The sequence below is a fragment of the Miscanthus floridulus genome, chromosome 18 (genome assembly GCF_019320115.1).
Source record: "Miscanthus floridulus cultivar M001 chromosome 18, ASM1932011v1, whole genome shotgun sequence".
Classification (NCBI taxonomy): Eukaryota; Viridiplantae; Streptophyta; class Magnoliopsida; order Poales; family Poaceae; genus Miscanthus; species Miscanthus floridulus.
In genome coordinates, this window is record NC_089597.1 from 60,466,062 (window position 1) to 60,483,420 (window position 17,359).

Below are 17,359 nucleotides of genomic sequence, written 5' to 3' on the forward strand. Positions count from 1 at the left end.
CGATCGTGGATCGTGGTGGTATTTTTGCAGTGAGGCACCCCAGGTTCTCACGCGTCTGCAACCGAGTCCCCCCGCGGCTGAAGCTGGCAGCTCTCGGCCGTCCGATCTCAGGAGTCAGGATGATCGGTGTGCGCAAGCAAGACAGCGATAGAATAGAACCGCCCATCTCTTTGATTGTGTTATCCTGCCGTGTTTGAACTCTGGTTTGTTGATTGCATCTAATGTATGTATGTACACGTCATCACTACTCAGCGTCCGGATCTATTAAAAATTACTGTGCTAAAAAGGTTGTATTTTTAGGATTTTCAGGACAATTGAGTTTATATATGAATTAGGCAGATTACGCTAGAGTGTTATATTTTCTTTAGACGAAGTCACTAGTGATCGTTTCTTAGACGAAGTCAATAGTGATCGTTGGATGCATGCATGGCGATGCTGTCTTTCCTACACTATCACTCGTTCACTTATCATTTTTAGTTACTTTTTTCATCCATGCTTTAATCTCATCATCTCTATTAATCCTTTTACTCAGCGTATGTGTTCTCATTTGTCATTCTACTCAGGGGAAGTACATTGCTACACATCAGCAGTCTCATACTCTGTTTCATTCAATGCCACGTAGGATGTTTGCTTATGTGGAGGAAAGATAAAGGTGAGAAAGAATGAGGTCGTCTTAAAATTACGTGGCACTATGTGAGACCACCTATGAGACAACACCAATATACTTGCCCTTAGGGGTTTTGGTATCCTATCACTTATATTGCGAGTTTTGGTATCTTCTTGCCTCTTTTTTTTTTTGCGAGGAAATCTTCTTGCCTCCTTATTCAAGGGCAAAGCTTAATTAGACGAGGCTATAAGGTGAACCATAGAGCCTTGCCAAACGTATAATTCTATTGATTGTTAGCTGTTGTTTATGATATTTAGAGCTCGGTAGTTCCTCCTAGTATTTGCTCGTGTCAGCATTGTTCATAACCCTTGAACCATAGCTCGCTCATATCATTGTGTGCCTCGCAAATAGGGGTGGTCCAATGTGAGCGCTAGGGGTCTCGAGCCCCTTACCCTATGTAGGCCATGGAGCCCCTCAAAGCACCCCCTCCCCCTCAAACAATTTTTACACATGACTAAAGAAGATGAAGAGTAACGAAATGGAGAAAGAGGTAAATAAAAGTAGAAAGAAGAAGAAGAAGAAGAAAAAAAAAGAAAAGTTGCAAGTCCCTTGCCCCTAATGGCATCCAAGACCCACCAATTGCTCATGGATGTAGAGTACCATCATTAGTGGTCCCAACAAAAAAGCGAGGCGGGATTTTTCGTAGAGACCAGTATCACCACTATGGGCTTGTTCGGAACTGAGGAATAGAAAACAAAGAAATACATAAAAACACAGGAAAGAAGATAGGAATGTGATTGCACAACAGAGAAATAGAAAACATAGGAAGGAGATAAAAAAAAGATGTGATAAGGGTATGGGTGGCATGGTCTTTTGATGGAGAGAGATAACTTCGATTTGACTGGAGAGACGCTCACGACCCGACTACAACCGTCTAAGGACTCTGCCCCTTAGCGATCCATACACCAATTTCAGCGGTTGATCATGATCTCGTAGATCGCGACCAACCAAACCACTAGGGTTATTCCTGCAAGCCATCGAAGAACAAGTAGAGAAGCACTGAATTGACAAATGATATATGAATGTTCAGATCTGAATCACAATAAGATGGGTTCTTAATCGAGTAAAACGGATGGTCTAGCTGACACACACGTCTACAAGGAAGCAGTAGCAGCTAAACTTACATCAAAACAAAAACTCATCTATTTGTGGTGGCTCTTGAGGCATATAAGTAGATGGGAGGACGACCAAAGGGGTGTTGGAGTCGTTCTCCAACCCTAGGACGTGTCTCTAATGGACCCAACTCGATACATGGGCCATTGGCCCAAAATAGGGTGACGCAGCACCGTTGGCAGAAAAGGTCTCAACATAAAAATGATGACTGTGGACGCATCTGATAGTAGACTTGATAAGCTCTTCGAGCTAGAACATCCCAATCGGAGTCCATATGAAGTCGTGGTAGCCATTGCAATCTGGGACTGTTCTATGGTCCAAATTCAATTTCCAAAATATGTTGGACTTGGACTTTTTATTTTCTTAGGCCAAAAGTGATGTGGTGGCCTATGGGAGGATGTTAGAATTCGAACTTTTGGCTGTCACGCCAAAATTAAGAATGTTCCCATTTTTTTTAACCCAATTTGCAAAAAATCACATTATAGGTGGAAACCCGTACCTTTTTAGCTCGATCTTGTTAAGACGCACCTTTTATTTTGAAACCATGTTCACAAACAAGCTTATCTCGATCTCGAAAACCAACGGCTGGAATTGTCTTTGTTTTTCTAAGTTCAGTCTCGAACTCTCGATGGAAGTTTCATCTCATTATTACCAAGACACCACCATATAATCGGAAACAGTGTAGGCAAATCTCATCCTCATGAAACTTTTACAATATTACTATAAGGTCAGCTTATTTTATGTTCATGAAACTCTTTTTTTTTATTGAGAATTCATGAAACTCTAAACCCATTGAAACCGGCCTAAGAGGAAGAATGGGCTGTGCTCCCGGTAGGTGCACGGAGCACGTTATCCATCTCAGGTTTGGGCCTTCGGCCCATTCGTTTCCGAGCTGAGAGCCTGATAACTGCGCCGATGAATGGACAAACGATTACTGTCACACATGCTAATCTTTGTAACTATGCCTTTGTGACGAGCCACGTCTCTTCCGTTTCCCTTTTGCAGTGCGCTTAAACAAGGCGCCGTACTGGTGCTGTTGGCTGTGGTGCAGAGAAGAAACCAAACCCATGGCCGAAGCAAAGGCGCACCAACCTACCCAGTGCCAGGAGCAGCCCGATCGGACAGACACGGAGCGTGCTGATCGGGCAGACACGGAGCGTGCTACGCAGGTGCAGTCTTACATACAGGCGCCGTCCCCACCCGTCCGTCCGGCTACTAGGCTGTGTTTGGTTTGAGCTGGTATATGACTATTCATAGATATTGGAATATGGATAGCCACGGATTAGATAGATATGATGAGCTATTTTTCTATTTGATTGGATAGAATGAGGATAGTTCATTAATTATGTCTATTATTTAAAAATAATAACAACTTATTATACACTAATAAATATAGATTGATACTAATTTTGTTATTATAATCATTAATTTTAAATAAAATATGTTAATTAGCACTACTACCACCATAATTATCACAGAAAATGTGCACTAATAAACATATTAGCACTTATCTAAACTAACTTTGTCATCGTAACTACTAATTAATAATATAACATACTAATAATCCTTAATTCATTTACTAATAACATTGGCCAGAGAACATGGATAAGCTTATCCACCAGTTTTTTTGTGGCCACCATATCCAACATCTAGTAGGAATATTCTTTGCTGTGGATATCCATATCCATCCAATCCGCCGAACCATACACCACTCCACTCATCTATGGATGGCCATCTCACATTCATAGATATCCACCCAATCAAACACACTCTTAGCAGCTAGGGAACGGGAACATGACCTACGTTTTCGTTCTCATATTCCACATTTTGAGAACATGTAGGTTCCGAAAACGCGAATGTTCCCGTTTTCACGTTACAAAACAATACCTAAGTTTCGGGAACGGGAACAGGAACAGGAACAGGAACGATAACATGGCTGGTAGGGTCCGGCTCGGGCCGGCCCTGGATGACATGACGGACGCAACGCAAGCCGACGTGCAGAGGCTGCCAAGCAAAAAGGCAGCTCGCGGAACAGCGTAGCCCTGGCAAGGCAAAGGACGCGCGCCGTGCGTGTCGTTGGCATCAGGCGGCCCATCGGACACGGCAGCTGCACAGCTGCAGTACTCCTACGAGGCAAATCACACGCCGAAGGCCGGCCGAACCGCGGGGCCGGCACACCCCAAAAAATCCTCGTGGCAGTGCCGTGTCGCTACGGGCACGCGACGCGATCGGGACGCGGCACGATAGTACGCTACGCATTATTATTGGGCTCGGGCGGGGGGTCGTGACGCCCCCGCGCGGAGCCGAGGGCGGCGGCGGTAGATCTCTGCGGCAGCACGTCGACGGCCATGTGCTCCGCGCCCCTGCCCCGGGCTCCCGTGGGCCCCGCCACGCACTCCTTGGCGTCCACCCGTTCCCGCCGCGACCGCGCGCAAGAGGACAAGACAAGCGGGGTTCTCCTGCTCACGCGCCCCGCCAGCTGCCTCACACTCACACACCACGTCCACATCCACATCCTTCTGTTTCGTCTTTCCCAGTTTCCGGCTCGCATCGCATCAGGATTCAGGACTGCAGCCTGGTAAAAAACGGGAGCTAGTTTCAAACAAAAAAAAAAACGGGAGCTGATGCCGGAGCCGGACGGATGGACTCGTCCGCTGGCTGTGCCTGTGCCTGTGCCTGTGCGCGGCTCAAAACGGCACCTGGTTGGGAGCGGCAGGCCGGCGGTAATCGCTTTTTTGGATGATTGATCTACTCCTACAGTCCTACAACACGAGGCACTGGCTGTGATTAAAGAACCAAAGGTGGGCCGCCACTGATCTCGTGCTCAACCGAAAGCCTACCGATCTGATGGGCTGGCCCGGATTCCTTACCTACACGGAGGAGCAGTCCTGTGTGTGACAAGCCCTTTCTTGTCCGGTTCCTTTTACAAATAATTTGCTCCGTCTCTTGCCGAGCGAGCCTCGCTCCGTTCAAGAGAAAATGCGTGGTTTTTCCTCTTTTTGCACGAAGGATGTCTGCGGGACACTTGTATTTTAGACTCTGGAATAGCGTTTTTGTGTTCTCCTCGTCAACTGAGTGCTGAGTACAGACTTCCTCAATATGACACGGCATCATTTCAGGCACCGATTGCAAGAGGAAAACTGTAAATCTTTTTTTTTAGAGCTAACTTTTTTTCATTATCTAAAAAAGCCACTAGCTTTTGCCTGATGTACTACCTCTGTTCACAAAAGAATGTTATTACAGGTATATTCTTAGTTAACGTGTCTAAATTTTGACCAAATACATAAGTAAAAATATTAATGTTTACGCACCAAATAAGTATAGTATGAAATCATGTCTCGTGACAAATCTAATGATACTTATTTAATATTATAATATTGATATTTTTTATTTATAGTTAGTGAAATTTAAGATAGTTTGACTTGGTACTGTGTTAGAATTATATTTTCTTCCTTTGGACAGATGTACTGCAACACACGAACAAAAGTATATTGTTTATGGAACTATTTTCGGTACAAACTTACTTACCGGATCTTTGAATATTCAAACACAACCCGTATAACCATAATGTGCCATTGTTGACTTTGAACAAAAGGAATATTTTTTTTACCGACTTAGCAATTTGGAAGTATTAATTTGTCACATGTTGTATAATGCGCATAGCCAAGAAATTGATATGAAAGTGCTTCAAAATATGAATCCCTGTGGATCAAAATTCTGATATAAATATATACGTTATCAATTTTAAATCTTGACAATGGTACTTTGGCAGCTATGGCGCTATGAAATTCCAAGCTCTAACCTTTGAAACCCAATTGTTAAATTTACAATCGCATTAAAACACCGCAGGACAGCAAACGCAGGTAGGAAGGAGACAGATTTGACCGGTCAACGCCTCACCACAAACTGTAACTAAACAGTTCCCGAAGGCAGCAGCAAACTAGAACCAAAAAAAATTTAACGTCCAAAATTGAGGCCCATTCGTTGGGTTAAATTTGGCTAAAGCATACTATTCCAACTAAATATTATTGGAAAAGAAAAATACTATACCCACTCAAAAAAGAAAAAGCCAAGCCTACGTGGTCCCCGCGTATATATATTCTAATCACCGTACTAGTACCTTTTTTCACCGACACCCGTGGTAAATCCTTGGGCCGACCGAGGCCGTCCGATCACCCGACCAGTCGCATCCAGCGGCCCCGCCGCGCGCGCACCAGCCCCTCAACGCCCCCAATTAATTCGGTTGCCCCTTGGTGTGGCGGCGGCAGCAGCAGCAGCAGTACTACTGCCTCCACTCCAGTCCAGTTCCAGCTCAGAGCTCTCAGCGGTGGCGGCCGGCGACCGGCGAGCTCCTCCGGCATTGAGTCCCGTGGAGTGGAGCGCTGAACCGCGCAGCGCGCCTGCTGCATTCACCGCTCCGCGGGTTCCTTAGTCTTCTCCGCGTGATCTGGTAAGAGCGTCCGGCTGCTTCCTCTCTCTCTCTCTGTGTTTCCCGTAGCAGAATTCGTGGTGGTGGCGGAGGTGGGGGTCGGGGGGCGTCGCTGGAGGATGGGATCTGGCTGCCTGGGCACTAATGCGGTGGCACGGCTCCGGATGGTGTGGGTTTTAGGCGGTTTTGTTGGGCATTAGGAGGTGGGTTTGATGCCTGACTGGGGGATCTGCTTCTGATTGGGTTCTGGCGTAAGGATTTGATCCGGTAAAGGAAAGGTGATAGCGACATGCTCAGATCGCGTCCTTTTTGGCGCTCTCTTGCTTGGTCAAATGTGGTCAAACACTTCAGTTTTGCGAGTTCACATGGGTTTTTGTGTGGGATTTTGGGGGGTTTTACTAGAGTTGTTTGCTGGAGTTTAGCTGAAATCCTAGATGCGTAACCCCCCTAAACTTTAGGTCATTATTTAATACTGCCAATGATTGGGGATTTTAGTGTTGGTGGGATCATTATCTGTGTGTTTAGTGTCAGTAGGGTCATTAACCGTGTTTGATTGTACTTGTGCTGCTAATTTGGGGATGAGCTAGTTAGGCATAGGGAGCATGAATGCCACTCTCATTGTCTTGCTCGCTATACGTGGCGGATTTAATGCCTACTTTAGACCAACATGATTATTGCGTCACTTTTGTTTGATAAAAGCTTGGAATCATCAAGTTTGGAAATGCATTTTCTGTTCTAGTAGTACTAACTGGTAAGCTATAATTTTCAGAAGTAATGTTTTTTCCTTACAGGTTGCTCTGGTCAGTGATGGCCGGTGACATTACATGTGGATCCTTGCTGCAAAAATTGCAGGTATGTTCGCGTTTTGTTGTCCACAAATAGCAGCAATTCTACGCTTTCTTGCTTGATACAGTGTGGCTGATGATGGCTTGCTTCTACTTCTACTGTAGTTGATATGGGATGAAGTTGGCGAGAGTGAGGAGGACCGTGACAAGGTCCTTTATCAGCTGGATCAGGAATGCCTTGATGTTTACAAGAGGAAAGTTGACCAAGCAACTAACTCTAGGGATCTCCTGATCCAGGCGCTGGATGACTCAAAGATAGAACTTGCTAGGCTTCTTTCTGCTCTTGGAGAAAAAGCTATTGCAAGAACCGTAAGTGATTATATGCCCATGCTAGGAGAATTCATAGCTTCATTTCTGTCTTCCGTAACTCTGACCCCAAAAGCATGCTTTGCAAGAGCAGTCAACGAATACCAGTATATCTCTATGCATGATTTAGTGTGTTATTCATGGCATGTTATACCTACTTAGTGGAGCTAGCTGCCTTCTTATATAGCCCTATTTTACTTATAGATTTTGTCATCACATTGTATGCTTCTTTTTGGCATTTGGTGTCTACTTATGAAACTAGCTGCATTACATTCTTTGCCACTGAATGCCTTGTGCAGCAGATTTAATGTTCTAGCTCAGAAGTCATATGAAGCCTTACTCCAAGTGTTTAGATTTGAATCTATTTGCTTTACTGCTGGGCATACAATTGAGAATATTCAATCCATGCAGCCTGAGAAGACAACAGGAACAATCAAGCAACAGCTAGCTGCTATAGCGCCAACACTTGAGCAGTTGACTAAACAGAAAAATGAAAGAAAAAGAGAGTTTGTTAATGTACAATCACAAATTGATCAAATATGTGGTGAAATTGCTGGCACCATAGAGGTGGGCGAGCAGGTGACAACACCTCAAGTCAATGAGGATGATTTGACACTTGAGAGGCTTGAAGATTTTCGGTCTCAGCTCCAGGAGCTTGAGAAAGAGAAGGTACTTTTCTATCCTTTGGCTTTTTATTGGTTATGATGTTATGGCGCTTCATACTTGGCCATTGCTTTGGTATTGGTTTCTTATTCATGAAAATAATTTGTTTTGCAGAGGAATAGGTTGGAGAAGGTTCTTGAGTATGTAAGCATGGTACATGATCTTTGTACCGTCTTGGGGATGGATTTTCTCAGCACAGTGACTGAAGTTCATCCCAGTTTAGATGATTCTGTTGGTGACAACTGTAAGAGCATTAGTAATGATACATTGTCAAAACTTGACAAGACGGTAGCTACACTTAATGAAGATAAGAAGTTGCGTCTAAGCAAGGTGAAAGCACATCTCTGAGTGTGTAAATGTGAATTGCACTCTCTGCTTACGTGCACGATCTCACCATTGGCTTCCTTACATTCACAGCTTCAAGAACTTGCTGGTCAGCTCTATGATCTTTGGGATCTCATGGATGCCCCCAAGGAAGAAAGGCGCATGTTTGATCATGTTACATGCAACAGATCAGCATCTGTGGATGAAGTCACAGCACCTGGATCTCTTGCTCTAGATTTAATTGAACAAGTGGGTCTTAGTTTTTTTTTTTTTTTTGGTGCCATCACCTCATATGAACTATTCCTTTGGCCTGCTTGACATTTACTTCTCCATTTATTCAGGCTGAGGTTGAGGTTCAAAGGTTAGACCAGCTGAAATACAGCAAGATGAAAGAAATAGCTTTCAAGAAGCAAACTGAGCTGGAAGATATCTACGCTGGTGCTCATATAGTAATAGACACAGCTGCTGCTCATGAGAAAATATTGGCGCTGATTGAGGCAGGTAACATAGAACCATCAGAACTAATTGCAGATATGGATGCCCAGATAGCAAAAGCAAAGGAAGAAGCATTGAGTAGAAAAGATATCCTTGACAAAGTAGAAAGATGGATGTCTGCGTGTGAAGAAGAGAGCTGGCTTGAAGATTATAACCGGGTATGGCAATAATTGGTTCGACAAGTCAAAATTACTGCTGCATGTATCCTGTGATCATTTTTGCGATAATACCGAAGCTGTGCTGGCTGTGGAGTAGCTTTTAACCCCAAAATTAAAATACCTTCTGCAGGATGACAACAGGTATAACTCTAGCCGAGGTGCCCACCTGAATCTGAAGCGTGCAGAAAAAGCTCGTATTCTTGTTAACAAGATTCCAGGTATCAGTTCAAATTATAACATGAATGCCCTTTACTTTAGCTGCAAAGAAGTTTGTGCCTTAAAATTTTCTTTTATGTACAATGGAGAATGGACTTGTATCTTGATCTGATAGATATGCTTTATGTTCCATTGATTGCTGATGTAAAATGTCTTCTTTTATCCTAGCACTTGTTGAAACTCTGGTGGCAAAGACCAGGGCATGGGAGGAGAACCGTGGTCTGTCCTTTATGTATGATGGTGTACCTCTTCTAGCTATGTTGGATGAGTATGTTATGCTCAGGCAGGAAAGGGAAGAAGAGAAGAAAAGAATGCGGGTTAGTGTGCTATGCTCTTTACTAGAAGCTATTATCACCTGAATTCCAATTCATTTATTGTCCATTAAGTTCCGTTTGGACCTATGCTGGAGTCTGGTCATTTTTTTCTGTTACTGATATTTGGTACTATATAACTGCATTTTCCATTTTTGCATTTCATTTGGCATTTTGCTATTCTTTGAATTCAATTTCATTTTGGATGGTGGTGTTACATCTAATTATTGCTGTGGAAATGCTGACAGAGAATGCTCTGATTGTTTCAATTTGAAGTATGTGATTTTCGCCCCTTCTTTTGGGGAACATGAACTGATTCAGCACTCCTTTTTGTCTATGGTGTCCGGACATCTCAGGAACAAAAGCGCTACATTGAGCAGCAACTGAACACTGATCATGAAGGGCCATTCGGATCACGAGTTAGTCCAAATCGGCCTGCCAGTTCGAAGAAGGCCATTGGCCCAAAGTTGAACGGCAGCGTCTCAAACGGCACTCCTCCAAACAGAAGGCTCTCAATCAGTGGCCAACAGAACGGTGGTGGCCATGGCAGGTCTGGAGGGAAGGATAGCAAGAAAGACACGGCGAAGACAGCATCTCCTGGGAACAATGCAGCTGCAGCTGCAGCTGCACCTGTTGGTGTGGCAGCAACAGCCAAAGAAGACACGGCCTCCCAAGTTTCTGTCACCGATCCGGTTCCGAGCACACCATGATCTTTAACCTAGCATCGTATATTAGATATAATCGACTCTTTTTCTGATGTTCTATTGTTTTGTGGTAATATATTGTAATGCCTTAGTAGAGTAATTATGATGCCCATCCTTCAGCTGCTTTGGCACTTGTGTAATTCTTGTTTTTAGTTCCACTCGGCCTTGCCGTTTCGACTTGTCAGACGGTGTAGTATAGTCTTACTGAGATGTATTGTCATTAATCAATGTGCTGGACGTATAAGCTGTTGTAACGTTTTTGGTGTGCCCGTCGTTGATTTTTGCACCCCTGTGAGCGTAGCTTACTCCCAATATTCTCTCGAAACTGGATTGCACATTTCATTTCTGTAGGTACGCTCAAATGATTGCTTCCACAAAGCTGCTATACTTGTAATATTTGAAGTCTTGCTACCTGTGATCTTTAACTCTGAAGGTGTCGGGGGTCAATATTAGGATACCTAAAGAGGAGCTAATGACCATCAATATTGATTTATTCTAGCAGTTAAGAATGTGACTATAGCTCGCCTGATCTTGGGGGTTGGGGGTTGGGGGGGTGGGGGGGGGGGGGGGGGGGGGGGGCATCGTCTTGTCCGATCTCGTCTCGAGGCCATGGGCTTTGGCTTGTCCGACCCTTGGGTCCATGCTCCGCCTCACCCGACCCTAAGGCTGTGGGCTCCGTCTCGCCCGACCCTTGGGTTTGCGCTCTGCCTCGCCCGACCTCTGGGGGCGGGCTCCACCTCGTCCGACCCCAAGGCCGCGGGCTCTGCCTCGCCCGACCCTTGGGTTCGTGCTCCGCCTCGCTCGACCTCTGGGGCGGGCTCCACCTCGTCCGACCCCAAGGTCGCGGGCTCCGTCTCGCCCGACGGAGACCCATACAACCACCAACCACTCTAGGTCCAAGCGTATGGGCCTGGGTAAAAACTCTAACACCAAAGAAGAGACAGGCACGCCCCAATGTTACCCATGGTCACGACGGGCCACACCTAAGGATTCACATCAGAAACAGCGTCGGTCGTACCTGTGCTGTTCTGCCTAACCCCCGTACGAACGTTGACAGGCGCGTCAGCTCACCACGACGTCCGCTGCGATGGAATGGAACGCTATGACCGGTAGACGACGCCTGCGCGTGGCGCCAGTGACGGACAGGGCCGCGACGTGGAGCTGCCCCTGTTGACATCTATCGGGTTGACGAGACCCGCATGAAGGAGAAGAAGGACCTGACGATCCTGAATGACTTCTTCCCTCTCTCATTCTTCTATTTTCCTCCGTTATAACCCATGCTTTTCCCTTGGCCTATAAAAGGGAAAGCAAGGCGTCCCATGGAGGGAATGGACCCATCGAGGACCGATTCTATTCATCCCTGAACCATTTAGATCCAGGTACACATAAGAGTAGCAACCAAGCTCTCAGCACCCTTTTATATACAAATTTACTCGTCAGTGGTAACTCAAAACACCGATAGTTGGCGCGCTAGGTAGGGGCCTTTTGCGCGTCTTGACGTCCACTTCAGGTCTCGGATGGCCAGTCACGGCGTCAGCTGGGTCCCGGGCGCGCACGTGCGCTTCGGGGACCTAGACTTCATCGTCGCAACGGAGGGAGAGTTGGCGCAGGCTCCCGCCGCAATCCAACCTCTCCACTCTGTCGGCCTCGACGCGATCGCCGAGGCGCTTGAGGAGATGTAGCTACACGCATCGGAGGCCCGCGCCCCTAGGAGCGACCAGATCCTCGGCTTTGACTACGGGAGGTTAGAGCGCCAGCTCGGCGCCATTCCTGGGACCCCGACCGTCTTGGGAGGACTTGCGCCATCTCACCTTCTCGTTTGCCAACGTCATGGTGTAGGTTGCCGAAGGAGAGCCGCTCCCTCCGGAATACCTCATCCAGAGCGCCCCGATAGCACTCCCGTTCGGTCTTCGCAACGCCGTAGAGACCATTGGCCACCTTGTGGCGCAACGCACTCCTCCATCCCCCATGAACGACGAGTTCGTGGGAATGACCGAATATGTCGTGGAATCTTTCCACGACCTCCTCGGAGGAGAATCAGAGTCGCCCTCCAGCTCTGACTCCAGCAGGGGGAGCCATCATCCCTCTCATGAATGTTTCATGGCAGATACCCTCGAGGGACACGTCGAAAGCATCTACGAGGGAGAGGCTAGCCTGACGAACGACTTCGACAATGAGGTCGAGAGGCATGCAGGGGCCCCACCTCGCCTGCCGGTAGAGCAGCTGAAGGCCCGGCACCAAGAGCTTGAGGAAGCATGACTCCAACTCAAGAAGGAACGCGCAGAGCTCGAGCGAGAGATCGAGCGCCACAGAGACGGTGGGCGTGCGCGCACCATGGCCCGCGACGTGAACCGAAGGATCATCGAGGATAATGAAGCCCTCCCACACTTCACCCGGGCGAGCCAGAATATTGCTGCTGCGGCGGCCTTGCTCCAGGGTCTTCTAGGGCCCGCGTCGTTCGAGGATCGTCGGGCCCATTGTGAGATTCGCACGCTACTCGAGCGTGCGGCGACGCAGCAGGCCGAGAGCTCATTGTCCCGACGATGCAAGCTCAACGCTAGCCAGCGCATGCCCTTAGAACGACCCGACAAGGACGCGTCAGTCCACCAGGCGCTGCAAGGCGGTAGGCCGCACACTGTAGTCCCGGTGCATGAGCATCTCGACCACCACTGTGATGCACGCGGCACCCTCGATGCCCGTAGGCGTGCCCGTGGTGATGCGAGGGAGGAGGCTAGCCATGGCTACCACCCTCATCGTGGTGGACGCTACGACAGCGGCGAGGACCGAAGTTCGAGCCCCGACCTGCTAGGACCTCAGGCCTTCGGCTGACACATTCTTAATGTCGTCTTCCCACCATGGTACCAACCACCAACCAACATCCCAAAAAACTCTGGGGAAACGAACCCTGAACTGTGTGTCGGGTACCATAAAAAGGGGTCCCCTAAGCAAGAACCAAAAAAATCGCTTAGACCTTGTAAATATCGAAGCCAAGAGACAACCACCAGCAAACCCCCACCTTATCCGAGGCTCGGCTGGACCACTCGGCCCACCTCGAACAATATCCGGGCTCACCCGAAGCGGGCTCGGCCCAGAACAAAACCACGAGGCCTTGGACGAGGTACCGGTTTTCCGACTCGCCTGAGGCCCCGCGCCACAAGGCCTCGGATGAGGTACCGATTCTCCGACTCGCCCGAGGCCCCGCGCCACGAGGCCTCGGACGAGCACCCAGTTATCGACTCGCTTGAGGCCGGCTCGGCATCAACCCCGTCACCGCCGCCTTGACCGACTTCTCTGACGGGACGTCACATCCAACTAACGCGTCCAACCACTCCCACGACGTCAGCCGAACGACGGCACAATACAGCGGAGTGGCCGACGAGACAGGAGTCACATCGATGCCATGCCGTCCGGGACAGGACGGGGCAGGGGTTACAGGCCGCTGTGCTCGGCACTGTGCCCACGGCTGACACCCATGCTGCACTGTGCTGCCTAACCCCTGCTCCAAGGACAGCGCGATGTGGAAAGTCAAGTCCGGGTCCCTATAGCCTTGGAATCGATGTACAAGACCAACTGCACCCTCCGAGCCTCGGCTATCCGCTTCCGGGCTCCTGTAGCCTCAGGACTCGCGCCCGTCGAGCCCCCCACAATGGTTCAGCCTCTGCACCGACTGAGCCTCGGCTCTCTACGTTGTCAGCACTCTAGGACCGACACGTCGTCTGCAGTACGCGCCATGCCCTGTGTCAAGCTGCAGGAGCTCCCACGTCGTGCACAGGGCCAAGCTCCTGTAGCCTCAGAATCAGCGCACCCACGCCATCGCATCTACCCAGCCTCGGCTCTCCGCATCGGTCAAACATACAGTGACCAGCATGCCTCCAACAGAAGAAGGCGCGCATGCCACCACAGGAGCTCCCACGTCGCACAGGATCAGGCATGACCGGCGCGTTGCTCCAGTGCACTGAGGACAAGACCGCTCCACCGACCATGTCGCCACAGTGACAAGCTACAGGGCTCGGATATACCGCCTCTGCTCACAAAACGCCATGTAGCAAATACATGTACCGCCCCTGTGCCTCCCTTTGACTATAAAAGGGAGTGACTAGGGCCGCTTCTAAGGAGAGATCAGACTCACACGTGCAAGCAACGCACAACGCTCTGTAACACACACGCTCCTCACTGCAAGAGATCAACATCTCAAGCAACCCACGCCACTCTACGCAGAGACCTGGGACTAGCTCCCTCTCTCACTCAGCTTGTAAGCCCCTACTATAAGCACCTCGGTGCAAGGAATACAAGATGGCTCTCTCAGACTGGACGTAGGGCACCTATTGCCTGAACCAGTATAAACCTTGTGTCTCTTTGCATCACTATCCGGGATTAGGGGCACGCAGTACACTTTCACTAGTCGGTTGAGGACCTGCTAGACCCAAAACACCGACAGTTGGCATGCCAGGTAGGGGCCATACTGCGTGTCAGCTTAGTCATCCCAACAAGTTCCGGATGGTAGACCCCGTGCGACCACTGCGTCTCGACACGGTGATCTGGTTCGGGAGCCTAGAGTTCATGTCTCTAGGATATGAGTACGATATGGTACTCCTCCCACCCAGAGCCCCATCGATCGACGACGACATCATGCACCAGCAGTCGAGGTGCAGGCGGCGCCCAGGCCGCCGCTCTCGTCACGCTCGCCAGGCACGACGTGGGCAGGACCACCCCGACATCGCGCGAGCTTAGGGCGATGCACCGCGCTCTGCTAGTATCCCATACTCGGCTGTTGGTACAGAGTCCCTGGCTGGGGACCTATCTAGCTTAAGCCTGGGCAAGGGAAAGACGCCGGTGGCGCGCAGCAACACCCCGTCATCAAGCTCTGCCCCGCCACCTCCTGAGGAGTCAACTCCGGCGAAGCAGAGCCCGATGACAACACCATCCCCGTACCCCTTCGGGTTGGGCAATGCCGCCGCCGCCTACGCTTCCGCTCACGTAGAGCCCCCAGGACGCCACCAACGTTTTGCCCTCGACCTCATCGCCACAACCCTGACCCACACCCACGCTGACTCCTCGAAGGAGGACGAGGCGTGGGTCAGAGCGGACTTCTCCGGGCTTCGTGACCCTAAAGCCATGCGCCGCTTCATGGCCGCGAGCGACTACTGCTTCAGCTACTTCGACTCCGATGACGAAGACACTTATGATCCCACTCGTGAGTGCTTCAACATCGAGCTCAGGGTGCCGAGCGCGAGCGATGAGGATGAAGGGACAGCAATCGCTCCCCGCCCCACGAGGGGGCAGGCGACGCCACACCTCCACGCGTTGAGCCCCCGGCAGCACGAAACGAGAACCCCGCCCTCGAGGAACTTCGAGGCCTAGACCTAGAGCAGCTCAGTGAGCTTCAGGCCAAGGTCGAACAAGACCGACTCCTTCTGCAGCAGCTCTGAGACACTCTCGAGCAAGAGCAGCGGGGTCGCGGTGATGGCGGAGCAGCCCGGTGGAGGGCTCGCGACGTCAACCACCGCATCAACAACAACGAAGGGGGCGAGCAACCCCCTATCTTCAATCGCGCTAGCCAAAACGTCGTGGCAGCAGCGATGCTACTCCGGACAATGCCCGAGCCCTCTACCTTGGAGGGGCAATAGGTCCACGGCGAGCTCCAAGACCTCCTCAAGACTGCCATGGTATAGCAGACCAAAAGTTCCGCCTCTCGACGGCGCGGGGGCGCCTCGGAACTACCCGTGGCACCGCCTCGGCAGGATAGAGAGGCCTTGGTTTGTCCTGAGCCTGCTCGGGCACCGAAAGCCAATAAGGCCCCCTCGGTGCACGACCGCCTCAGCGACCGACGCGAGGCGCAAGGCGATCACGATGTGGTCAGCAGGCGACGGCGCCACGACAATGATGGGCCCGCCCGAGGCTACCACCCGCACCGAGGCGGTCACTACGACAGTTGGGAGGACCGTAGTCCTTCTCCTGGGCCACCTGGCCCTCGAGTCTTCAGTAAGGCCATCCGTGGTGCCCACTTCCCGGCCTGGTTTCAGCAACCGGCCAACCTCTCAAAGTACAGCGGCGAGACCAACCCCGAGCTGTGACTGGCCGATTACCGCCTGGCTTGTCAGCTAGGCGGTGTGGACGATGACCTGCTCATCATCCGCAACCTCCCCTTGTTCCTGTCAGACTCAGCGCGAGCCTAGCTCGAACACCTCCCTCCCTTATAGATCAACAACTGGCGCGACTTGGTAAAGGTCTTCGTCGGGAATTTCCAGGGCACATACGTGCACCCCGGGAACTCCTAGTACCTCAAGAGTTGTCGCTAGAGGCCAGACGAGTCTCTCCAAGACTTCATCCAACGCTTCTCCAAGCAATGCACCGAGTTGCCTAGCGTCGACGACTCAAAAATTGTCCAGGCGTTCCTCTCCGGCACGTCCTGCCGAGACCTGGTCCGAGAGTTAGGCCGGAACGTACCGACCACGGCGGCCGCACTCCTCGACATCGCCACCAACTTCACCTCGGGCAAAGAGGCTGTCGGGGCCATCTTCCCCAACAACGACGCCAAGGGGAAGCGGAGGGACGAGGCCCCCGGGGCCTCGGCCCCCCACCTCCCCAAGAAAAATAAAAAGGGTCGCCAAGGGAAGTAGGAGGTCCTCGAGGCCGATCTAGTCATGACCGCAGATCGCAAGAATCCCCGAGGCCCCGCTAGAGGCCCCGGGCTCTTCGACAACATGCTTAAGAAGCCCTGCCCTTACCACCAGGGCCCGGTGAAGCACACCCTCGAAGAGTGCACCATGCTCCGGCGTTACTACGCCAAGCTCGGGCTCCCCAACGATGATGCCAAGAAGAAGGGCGCCGGTGATAGGGACAACGACAAGGACGACGGGTTCCCCGAGGTGCACAACGCCTTCATGATCTTTGGCGGGCCTTCAGCGTGCCTCACGGCACGTCAGCGAAAGAAGGAGCATTGGGAGGTCTTCTCGGTTGAGGTGGCCACTCCCCGGTACCTTGACTGGTCTCAGGAGGCGATCACCTTCGATCGGGATGACCACCCCGATTATGTCCCAAAACCCAGGCAGTACCCACTCATTGTCGACCCGATCATCGGCAACACCTGGCTCACCAAGGTGTTGATGGACGGAGGCAGCGGCCTCA

The 17,359-nt window shown here is 50.4% G+C and overlaps 1 protein-coding gene across 1 annotated transcript; it reads left to right on the top strand.

Moving 5' to 3' along the window:
• Window positions 1–6,060: 6,060 nt before the first annotated feature.
• Window positions 6,061–10,485, top strand: LOC136521489 (65-kDa microtubule-associated protein 1-like). The gene is made up of 10 exons (XM_066515239.1): window positions 6,061–6,230; window positions 7,001–7,061; window positions 7,160–7,363; window positions 7,772–8,029; window positions 8,138–8,353; window positions 8,441–8,596; window positions 8,689–9,000; window positions 9,131–9,218; window positions 9,385–9,533; window positions 9,884–10,485. The coding sequence occupies exons 2-10, from the start codon at window positions 7,017–7,019 to the stop codon at window positions 10,235–10,237; spliced, it is 1,782 nt and encodes a 593-aa protein (XP_066371336.1). The 5' UTR covers window positions 6,061–6,230; window positions 7,001–7,016; the 3' UTR covers window positions 10,238–10,485.
• Window positions 10,486–17,359: the final 6,874 nt, after the last annotated feature.

Bases quoted from the DNA above. Each gene is read 5' to 3' on its own strand.
- LOC136521489 (XM_066515239.1), top strand. From the start codon at position 7,017: ATGGCCGGTGACATTACATGTGGATCCTTGCTGCAAAAATTGCAG. The intron at 7,364-7,771 runs GTAAGTGATTAT...CAATCCATGCAG, and splicing joins AAAAAGCTATTGCAAGAACC to CCTGAGAAGACAACAGGAAC. The intron at 9,001-9,130 runs GTATGGCAATAA...TACCTTCTGCAG, and splicing joins GGCTTGAAGATTATAACCGG to GATGACAACAGGTATAACTC.